Source organism: Cryptomeria japonica, chromosome 8 (assembly GCF_030272615.1).
Source record: "Cryptomeria japonica chromosome 8, Sugi_1.0, whole genome shotgun sequence".
Taxonomy (NCBI): Eukaryota; Viridiplantae; Streptophyta; class Pinopsida; order Cupressales; family Cupressaceae; genus Cryptomeria; species Cryptomeria japonica.
In genome coordinates this window covers 272640521-272652570 of record NC_081412.1, presented here as the reverse complement: position 1 = coordinate 272652570, position 12050 = coordinate 272640521, and the positions used below count along the sequence as shown (strand labels likewise).

The window sequence follows — 12050 nt, the reverse complement described above, 5'->3', positions numbered from 1 at the left end:
CTAAGGACCGTCCTAATGAAATAGGAAATGAAAACTTCATCTTCAATTTGTTCTTTTGTACTTTGTTGTATGCCATTAGTTGCCTTACCAACTCAAGCGATATCAACTTGTCGGTAGGATATCTTGGTAATATAAGGGGTGGGCAAGAGCATCCTTGAACTCTTATGTAGGTGAACTTAGGAAATTGAATGGACTATGCACCAGACTTCTCTACTAACTCTTTTGCTTATGTGGATAACCTCTTATGAATACCTCCTTGTAATGTCCTTGTTATTGCAAAGTGAATGCATCATTTACCCTTCTGAAACGAGTCTTGTTATGGAAATACAGTTGTACATATGACTCACATGCTCTCAGTTGTCCTGATCCTATAACGAATGGGCCTCTATATATCAATCCTGCATATTCACAAGCCTTGGCAAGAGAATATATGACATGAACCCATGTAGAATATCCTTGTCCGCTCAAGCCTCTTGAGCTGTACATTAATGTTGTTGCTGATAATCCTCGCCCAATTGATTCTTTCTTTTCCCATTGATATGACTTGCATGAAGTAGAACATCCATGGCTCAAATTGGAAGGCTTGTGGAATCCCGAAGACTTGGCTAAGAAGCGTGATCAAATCCCCAAACTCCTACTTGAAGTCATTTCTGTGGAGCTTGCCAGGAAGCTTGGATAGACGGGGTCTACTCTTTAGTAGCCAATACTTGTTGACTATCTCTTGGCATTTTTTTGGGATCATCATCATAAACTACCTTTGCGGCATCCTTGCTTTTATATATCATGTTGTTGAATTTGGGTATGTGGAAGGCCTTGCTGATTACATCTTTGGAAAGGTAGGTGAGCTCTCTGCCATCAGGTGCCACGATCATTCTCTTATTTGGATCATACTGCATAGCACATTCAACAATGAGTTCATTGCATTGTACTCCCAAAGGGAAGCCTGCCGCCTTCACAATGCCACTATCCATCATCATCTTGGAGTACCCGGACGGTTTGGTAGTGTACAATGATCCTTGAAACTGTAATGTCCCCATCAAATTTCTAATATAAAACAAGATTTTGTTAGATATTGTGTAGCTAACTTAGGAAACTCCTTGTATTATCTTTATAGAACTAAGAATATCAATAGCCAATACAACATAAGACAGCAGCAACTATGCTACACTTGATTAGTCACGGCAGTAGTTCACCATGGATGAGAGAGATCAGTATATAAGTATTTAGATGCTGCATTCATGGGATATCAAGGAAACTGAAGAAAGTGTTCATATTCAAGGGAGCTGTTGAAACAAATATTATATGTCAAAATAACATGCAAGATAGCTACTATATTGACATTGGAGTTATTGTTAAATAGCAAATAAAGATTGGAGGATTTCAGCTTTACATTCCTGTAGTGATACAATTTCTACTACAGCTAATCACGATAATTCATGTTTAGGAAGACCAAGTATCCAGTCAACCAAACCAATATCAATAACCGCTGCCAATGGGATGAATGTAAGCAGCAGACTAAATAATCAATTGATTAGTTATTCAATGTATGGTTAGAACAACGATTGTAATTAGTAATACACAAACAGCATATTGAATTAAGAAATACTTATATCAATATCTTCTTAAAGGCATTCGATCAGGTCAAATATAATATCGTAACAAATAGCTGAGGATGATCCGCATAAACAAAGGGAGTTTAGTTATACTTATATGTGACAATGGACACTACTTATTCTTATCGAAAATGATCATTAGCTTATTATGATCCATTTCTGTACAAGAAGAAGTTAATAAGTTAATCATACAATTAACATCGTAAGCCATAAACTTATAAAGGGTGCGATTACCATGATACACCCCAAAGGGATGCATTACTATACTTTCTCAAGGCTACCAATGGCTCATAACTTTTAATTAGTTTCCAAGAGGAGCGAATACTAGGGAGGAGAAGATATGACTTATTTGAAAGGTTGTGACCATTTGGAAGGAGATATTCACCAAGGCGGATATTTATAGAAAGATTATAACAGATTAGGAAAAGGAGTAGAGGATCGGGCAGTGATCAGATAGATGGGAAATAATTATATAGTGTGTGCTCATAGGAGGATAGGCAATAACATTTTGTTCTGGGGGTATGCATAGGGGATGTGCTTGATACGTATGCCTAATATATAAAACCTGATACAATGTCTATATGCAGAATTCAATAGTAATATTATTATAGGCTGCAATACGTATGGGTTTCATTTCAATTTATATACATATTGGCAGACATGTCAGATCTGTCTGTCTTTACCAACCATTAAATATATTATTAATAATTAATATTTTAAAGCAGTAGTAGTATTAATAATCTATAGAATAAGTAATTAGCAAATACATAAATTATTGGTATAATTAATTCATTTATTTATTTATATATATACTCAAATCTGAATAAGAATTAAGGGTTATAAATATGGATATTGATACAATAATAGATATTAATATAATAATTATAATTAATACAGCATCTTTAGAAACTACTCTACAGTAAAACCATAGAGTGTAATACTATCTGAACTTAAATATATATATTTATATATAGAAACAGTAATTTGAATGAACAAATAAATGTGAGATTATAAATTTGATTGAATTATCAATTCAATATGAGGAAGAAGATTATGTTATCACTAATTGAATTCTGGTTAAGATGGTTTTGTCTCCTAGTCAATGTAGTTTAAGTCATAAGTATATTGAGATGGATTAATTCTGGTTAAAACAGGCTTAAATCTAGTAGGGGACATTACAGAAACTTCTTCATGTCGATTTGTCCTAGGTTGAGATCTCCCACCTTGCCCCAAAATGATGTGATCTTGGACTCCTCTATGACATTCCTTAATCTTCTTTGATGAGGGCCTGCCATGCTCCAGCCATCCTTGACGTATGAGAGATGTTTAAGTTAGTCTCATGATATGATATTTCTTTTGCTTGTAAGTAGAAATCAACCTCTAGGCTAAGAATCCTAACCCTAGATCAAAATCTCCTAACATAGCCTAAAACCCTAGGTTGCATTTCTAATCCTTAACATGAAATAGGATCCTCTATGCTAACAATAAGTCCTTGTAAATGCTCAAAGATGATCGAATACAATAAATAAGACCTCCAATGATCAAGACCATATTAAAAAATGATAAACCAAAATTGAACCATCATCAAGCAAGGTCTGAATTTCTTGAGATTATAGCTAAATGAACTTGTCTCAGACCTGCAAACAGATTAATAAGGATCAGCTAGTAATCGATCCTTTGGCTAAATTGCCCTCTTTCAAGGTCTTCACTAATGCTGGAGTACAGATATATTTCTGGCGATTTCAAATTTTAAACTTCACTGCTGATTGATGTTAGTTCGCCGATTGAATTTGCTGATGTTTGATAGTTGCAAAGTCGCTGCTCCTAATGACAAATTCATTAGCTTGAAGATGTCAATTCGCTGTAGGTGTTGATCTAGTTCAACACTTCAAAACAAATTCCCTCTTATTCCAAATCAAAATCGCACTGATAGAGTCACTGTGGTTGTGAATTTGGCACAATCTGAATCAAAATCGCCCCTCAAAGGTGGATTCGCTGAAGCTACTTGTAATTTGATCCTGAACTGATACTGCTGCTGGTATGATTTGCTCAATCAGAAGGTCGCCATCCTTGATGACAAGTTCACTGGCTCTAATCAAAATCGCTGTTGATTGTAGTTCAAAGGTCTCTCCTTAATGATAATTCAATTGAAGATGAATCACTGTGCTTGACAATAGTGGATCAGAATAGAAATCGCTGGGTCAATTGGCTGATGCAAGTTGAATTGTTGTAAAGGCAATGGCGATAGTGTTGATCAAATGAAACGATCAACACAAGTTATAGCGATTTGGCAAAATTCGGTATTTCTTCACAAATCGCTTGGCAGAATTCATTTAATGTGTTGCGATTGAAGCAATACATTGATTTCAAATTTTAAATGAAAGCTTGCTTGTTCAAAATCGTGGTACCTTGGGGAAACCAATTGGATATAAATTGCTCTTCTATGTTGAATACCTCACAATCGATTCATAAAGGCAAAATGTCATACATTAAATGTGTTGCAATCAATATTAACAAAAGACTTTTAACTTTGCACTTCAAATCTTTAAATGCAAGTGCCTAGTAACCATTTCGTAAATGCAAATGCCACATATTAAATGTGTTACAATTATCATATATAGCCAAGCTTTAGAGCTTAAAAAAGATTCGAATTAAATAGAAACAACTGGCTATATCAAATTTGGCGATTTGCATTGATCTCTTCAAATCGTGGTTATCAATTTTAAATGCCCTTTACTTGTGCGACAACTTCCATTAAATGTCTTGCCATCATCATTTGAAATCGACCTTGAGTATTGAAATGCATGTTAAATGGGCTTGTATGGACAACATGGTGGCGGGTTTAGCTTGAAGTGGCGCCATCCATACTCGCATCGCACAAATAAACTCACCAATTTGTTTGTACAGTTTGGACGTATTAAGAATGTCATCATTTTCTTGTTCATTGCATTCATCAAATGGACTGCCTTGTTTCGAGGCATCATCATCTTCATTGAACGATACATTCAAAGGCGAACTCACCTTGTTTCAATCATAGATCATCATAGTCAAAGGACGAAACATCCTTAGTCAAAGGATGGGATGGTTCTAGCCTAGGACAGGTAGCTTTGGTCAAAGGACGAGATGGTTCTAGCCTAGGACGGGTGGCTTTGGTCAAAGGATGAGATGGTTCTAGCCTAGAATCGGTGGCTTTCTATGCCTTAGCCATATTTTGAAATTAAAAGGTGAATTGCACAAGCTCACTTCATGACGATTTATTTTAAAGAAAGACACTTAGCAGTCTAATCTATAACCAAGACAAAAGCAAAGAGGGGTCCCCATTTGTGATGGGACGATGTGTGATTTGGTCACAACAGGTACATTAATATATAAGTGTGGAAGACAAGGTGATGTTTTGCCATTTACAAGAAACACAATTGTTCATTTTCGATTGACTCAATTAGTTAGCTTTTTGAATTTTTGGAAACGCTGCAAAACTGTTGTAGACATTATGGCATACTCGTGTTCTAGGGAAGTTCCTAAAACTGATGGTGGTTATTATATATTGCATGAGCCATTGTATTGTGAGTCAATCAAAGTTACATATCCTCCTGGATCACTATAGACATTTAGAACATGAAGAAAAGGGTACATCAAAAATGAAATAATATCACACTGGTAGGCAAGTCTCACAAAAATATGTGATTTCAAATGCAAAGAGCCTAAAAAGGTACTTCCATATGCCCAATATATGTTGAAAACAAGAAGCCAAAATGAGAATAAGCCATTTATTATTCAAAATTGTTAAACTGTCAACATCAGATGATTAAATCTTGTGAACTGGAGTATGTTACTATGAATCTCCGAAAAGAAATGCATCATTAAAATTGATTTTTAAAATTGTGTTCATATGTTTGAGATATGTTGGAAAAATGATGTGCAGAAATGGTAAGGCTCATGTGGGATGCTAAGCATTTGATTTCCACAAGCTAATTCCTCATTGACATGGCAAAATTGCTGATTGGGAGATAACAATTAGTTTTATTGTGGAGGGCTTTTGACTATTTGATTGAGTCCCACCTATATGCACCTAAAATGGTCTTACTAACACTTTTCTTAGTGAAGCTTGTTGGTGTATTGACCTCTCACATTCAAGATCAAGGTGTTCCAAGATAAGTATCTTGTTGATAGATGTGTTATAGTACATTTCCATTCACACACGCCTCATTCACAATTAGCCCTAGTTGTTTTGTTGGTGAACATAATGTCACCCTTTATAAAACTTTGAAATGTTGAAACCTTGAAATTTGGCCAAGTTTAAATCTATAGAGATCCTGTTGAACTGTCCTCGTGGATGTCTAGGAGATCTTGGCAATATTTCATCTAATTCCACTATGGCACCTTCCTTGGAAGCATTGCCATCATCAAGAAAGGTATGTTGATTGCTCAACTCCATGGTTAGCAGTTCTAGTACTAGTTTAGGTTTGGGTTTATGGGTACAGTCAAAAAATTGTTTGGAGCTGGGTTTATGGGTTCGTCCATGCAAAAATGTATGAAGTTCAGAAATATATACATATTTGCAGCAGCAATTAAGTTCAAAATGCCATAGATATCATTATATTGTATGATAAACAAAACAACCATAAAAATGAAAAATATTACGATGTCAATTATTCAAACTCGAATGTCATGACATATATTATATATTAAAAGTAAAAATAATAATGTCAAGCATCAACATCTTATTCGAGATCCAACATGGAAGGGCCTCATTTTGGGCCATAGAGGATTCCAAGCCCATTTTGCATCCTTAAGCTTAAGTAAGACAGTCTTCTACCTTCTCCTTGCTTAGATGTTATTATAAGACCTAATTTAGGTGTATACTCCACATTTCATTGTTGAAATAATTGAATGAGGTGACAAGGAAGTGGGCACATGTATATTTAATTTAGCGCATGGAAAGGAAACCATAAGAGTTGAACCAAGGATTCTCAAGGCATGTGGCCTCCTTTACTAATATGCCAAAAGCTTGAATTTGAAAATTTCAAGGCATGTTGCCTAGGAGCCCTAAGTATGAAACATTTGAAAAGTAAAACGTTGTAATCACCACCCTTCTGTTGCTACTATTATTTTTTTTAAATTTCACAAATACCAACTTAATCGAACAAGCTTCTTGTTCTATCTTAGAAGCATCATCTTCCTAGCTTCTTCGATCACAATAGTGGTGACAAACTTAAGCTTGCACTCAAATGTGGTAATCTTTTGAGGTCGGCATCCCAATTAGACCTAGACCTATGCCTCAAGGGTTCATTCCCAATGACCTTGCCTATGTATCCCTTCGAGGGAAGTCGGAGGCTTCGTACTTCACCCTTGAAGTTTTGAGGGAGTTCATTCTCTCCTCTCGTGTGAGATCTTGGATCTCTCTTCAAACCAGAACTATTTATTAAAAAATAGCCCAACAATAATAAAGCAATATCTAATTGTGTTCAAATAGTGTACATACAGACACAATTACATCGGGATCATACCCTTCCAAAATTCCCAATTCCATAAAGAGTGTTTCGAGCACACATCCCATTAACACATGGTGAGTAGCTCGTATACATCACATGCATGATGTCTAGCTATAGCTATACCTAATGACTAGCATTTACATAGTGAGGAACCGACATATCTATAATAGCTAGCTACCATTTGCCCATAGTACATCCCAGATAAATGAAATGTCAGTGCACTGCGCACTACACTGTGGAACACATTCTTTTGTCCAATATTTTGCACCAACGAGCAAGTGGGAACAAGGTTTGATGTATCCTATACTACACCAAGTGTCTAGTCTCGTCCTAACAAAGCCAAGTATACCATTTCCACATCAAGGTATGCCCAAAATTATACAATGAGACTGATCCAATTATTACCTACCTATTCTTCTTTAGAAATTCTCTTCTCTACAGTTCATTGGACAGCTAAGCAACAAGGACATCCATCGCCGGCATGCAACTGACCCCCAGGCCTACATGCTCCTAGGGGAATCTGCCCAATACCCTAGATCAATGCGGGTATGCCTCGCCTGCATGCAACTGGCAGTAACCATCCGCTAACTAGGGGGTACGACTGACAATCTACTGGTATAGTATGCTCCTTGACAATATTGAGTGGATAACCTTATCTTATGCGGGCCATAGGATTTATTCTTCAGTGATCACCTCAGATAGAGAGGACTAGTCTACATGCTAGAGGAATAAAATCCTCTACCTATGCCCTCGTAGGGTCATGTCTCCATCCGTCACTGTAAAAGTCAGCGCCTGTACTTAGCTTAGCACTATAACTGGAAGAGCGATTTCTAATTCAGAACAAGTAGATGACAAAAGACCAATCTAAGAGTATATACACAAGGTCTTATAGGTATAGGGTTAAATTTCACCATATAGGATCACTTGGATCCAACATAAGATGGCCTCTACTCGATAGATAAACAAACTCAAAATAACTCACAAAAATATCTTGTTGTAAATGCACTTCGTTTAACACAAACTATGTTTATGGTTGTTCTCCCACTGTAGCCTATCATTGACTTGATAAGTTGGCCTTGCCAATTGACTCTACCAGTTGCCATTCTTGTTTGATTTTGGTATCCTTATTTTTACCCCCCTTCTTGCATTTTAGTACCTGTAGAGCTATTCTTCATCTAGTTTTGGAGTTTTGAGGGCCTCTAAAAGGAACCTGCAGGATGACAAGTCAGCATAAAAGAGGCTTTTGAAAGGAACTCCTATACTTCCTAGCATTGTTAAAAGGATAGCTGAATTAACCTCACTTAATCACCACTTGCGCCCTTGCCAATTTTATCTTTTAAAAAATCATGTTTTTCTAATTTTAATCAGCCAACCTGAATTTGACCAGTTTTCCTGCAACTATTTGGTGATTTTATTGGGAAATAAAATGATTTGTTTTTGGAAAATTGTGACCTGATTTTTTCCTGATAAAATGACGATTTTTTTTGGTTGAAGAAATTATGGTTTTGGTTGTTTTTTCCCCAACTTCTGCAATGATTGTTTCTAATTTTTACCAAATTTTTTCCTGATTAATTGAAAATTGTATATCTTTTGGTTTACTGAATTATTTTCAAGAAAGACTTTTGCTGCTATGTTTCTTACAGTCTAAGCCTTCTTTTTGACCTTCAATGCTTTCGGTCTTGGTCTTGTTTCTTCATTATTGTTCCATATTTTCCCCCTGTAATTGTTCAAGAATATTCTGTTTGTTCTGAGTCAGCTTCTGTTTCAGTTAGATTTGAATAAGTAAACAAGTTATGGGATCTGGAATCATTGAGGGTTACTACATAATTTTGTTCATGGGCTGGTGAGGCTTAGTCCTCAAATGGTAGGCTGCAGTTTTAGGTGCTCTTTATATGCAGGTTACCATTGAATGAATCATTGATTGATGATATTGTTATTGCAATTTGTACTCCCTAAATAAAATCTTGTTGCATACGGAAATTGGATTTACCCAAAGATACATTGTCATGCTATGCAAATGGTTCTGTCTTTGCATTGGTGGTAAAGGGGGTAGAACTAGATTAGGATGCACCTGACATCTCCAAGGAAACCCACACCCAAGTGACTAGATATTTTTTACAAAAGAGCTAAATTTAACTAACCTAATACTTGGGTGTGGCTTTCCTTGTTGATGCCAGGTGCATCCTAGAAATGTCCTGGAGATATTTCTGAAGAATCCAAAATTTTACCATTGCAAATTTGTTTTTGAACACAAAATGTCCTGGAAATGAAAGCAGGGTGTTTGCTGTTTTCTGCAACATGGGTTGTAACCAAGTATTCTCTATTTCTGAGTCAAAAAAATGGTGTCTTAACTTCTCACTTAATGATTTGGGAATGAGGTATGAACAAATAATCCAGCTGCATAGTACAACAATAAGTTAGAAACATCTTGTTTGTTGATGATAGTTTGAAAATAGTTTTACTCAATTAGATCACTAAATTTTCTCGAGTAAAAAATATCCTTATATTTGAACTGAAAAATCTATTGAATATAATTCAAGTGTGTAAATTTTAGCTAATCAGGATAAAATTGTTTATAACTTCACACTTATTCTTAATCACCTTAAAACTCTCATCTTAGTGAATTGGATTATTTTATATTCAAGATTCAATTGATTGGTCTGGAACTGTCGACTAACAAGAGCATTATGTTTTTTTTTTCTTTGTTTTTAAGCTGGCACAACTATTGGCTAACTCGTAGTCCTTCGATATACATGAATAATTCACAGGATTAAAGCTTATTTTGAATCTTGTCATAGTATTGTTTAAACTTTTCCCGTTGAGAATTATTCAATTATGTGGATATTACACACTTCACCCAAATATCAATCCCCCATTCTTTTGATTTCAATGCGTGTTTGTTCTGCAAGGTTATGATTCACTAACAATGAATCACATCATAATTAATATGCGGAAAGAATGGTTTATTGGCATGAAATTAGGCTTGTTTGGTGGTTGAAATTTCTCTTTTAGAAATTTTTTGTACCCAGATATTTCTATAAAAAATCCTGCTTTATTCTGTTTGTGCGTTCAAAATATTACATTTGTGTACATAGTATTGCTTGTTTTCTGCTTTGTATAGAAGATGTTTTTATATAGCTGTAACAGGGAAAATGGGTTGTCACTGAAAAAAAAATGGATTTACTCTAGATATGCTGACTTTTTATGTTTCTGGCTATGGCTATTTACAGCGTTACATGTATCCTTAGATGGGCTTCTTATAAAGCGGACTGTTGGTGTCCTCAATGCAAGCTTCCTTTTTCTTTCCTCTTTGTCTATAAGTCATTGGATGGCAGGTATTATTTGGTCCATTTTATGCTTTTCTTTTGCTTGTTTATTATGCTCTGTGATTCATACGCTGAAGACTTTTTTTTATGTGCTATATTTTAGTGTGCATGATTACATGTCTGAGGAGAGTGTGTGCTTGCTCTTGAGAGCTGCTTGGTTCAAGCCTGTTCCAATTGAATTTAAGGAGGTGGTTGAAGAGAATGATGATTGGCAATATGAAGATGATATTTATGAGGAACGCTATTATACATCGAATTTGCGGTTGGGTAATCGACGTTGGGGTGATAATGGCTATGTTCGGGCAGGTCGAAAAGAAGCCAGGCCTGTAGGAGTTTCTCAAGTTCATAGTCCTGAGGATGACATGGGTAGCTCATCTACAAGGCCAAAAAAGGGAAAAGAAATTTCCAAAGATGTTACAGGTCGGCGAGCAAAGAGAGCACTAAAGCGTGAAGCTGCAGACAAGGCAGCTGCAGCAAGACATCAGCAACACTTGCATAGGCTAGGGCGTAACTAAATTACTTACAAGATGTGCATACAGAAGATGTTTGTGTTTATTTCTGTAGTGTTTTGAACCTTTTGCAAGTACATGCATCTAGATAAGCATGTAACTACTAGTGGACGGATTGGAAAACACATTGCTTGGTTTTCATGGGTCACGTATGAAAACATATAATCACATTCTGTTTTATAAATTCACCTACATTTTAAGCATTTTCTGTTTTAGACAATTTTTAGTGCCATGGGATATTGTAGCATTTTCTGTTATTTCTTTACTTCTTTTCTTCTTAGAATTCTATTGGTAGTGCATTTTTGACATTGTGAATATCTGGTGACATTGACTGAGTTTATCAAAGTTATACAAGTGAAACGAGTTGCCTAAATTTGAAATATTAGTTTCTCTAATTTGTGTTTAACAAACACCCTGTGCATGCCATCTACTGTGGATTTAAGTGTTTTAACATACATTTTTTAATCTCTTGTAAGATGCTTATCGTAGGCCTTGTTGACTTCAGCAGCTTGGCAATATTTGACTAATGCTCATAAACATAAGGTTGCCCTTTAACGTTTTGGGTGGCTTCTTTACTTTAGATCTTTGAATTTAATAAGTTTTGGGTGTTTCTTGGCATATACAGTGATTCATAATTTTAATTTGGACATATGATTTGTAATTGTTTTACTTGACAGATCATATGGCTAGAGACTTCTAAAACATTGTCCAACCTTAAATAATTCAATAGATAAAAAGTGATAAATACTTCTTCAGTCAACAAGTTTTAGGATGTTATAAATACTTCCTTTATTAACAAGTTTTAAGGATCTTATTATGTGTAAATTTTAATTAGAACAGTTAAAAGTTGACCTAATTTTGAGAACTGCAAGTCAAGGGAGACAAGGCAGCAAGAAATATGCAACTTTCAATATTATACTATAATGAGAAAAATGGCACATGATGAGCTTTCCATGATTGAATCTCAAGTGGTCAGAAGAATTTTTTAGATAAATGACTATATAAAGTTATATTTTAGATGGAAAACTCTCAAACTTAAAATTAAAAATAAAGTATTTAAAAATTTATAAAATGATTGCGAAATCAAGTATAAAGATACCATGTCAAAAT

General features: G+C 35.3%; 1 protein-coding gene across 3 annotated transcripts in view; it reads left to right on the top strand.

Annotated features, from left to right (window-relative positions):
- LOC131072436 (uncharacterized) overlaps window positions 1–11143 on the top strand; it is a 43556-nt gene extending 32413 nt beyond the window's left edge. For all 3 annotated transcript variants that reach the window (XM_058008591.2, XM_058008593.2, XM_058008592.2), the window contains exons 5-6: window positions 10336–10440; window positions 10535–11143. In XM_058008591.2, coding sequence (XP_057864574.2) covers window positions 10336–10440; window positions 10535–10946 — 517 coding nt within the window. In that variant the 3' untranslated portion in view covers window positions 10947–11143. The remainder of the gene's footprint in view (window positions 1–10335; window positions 10441–10534) is intronic.
- Window positions 11144–12050: the final 907 nt, after the last annotated feature.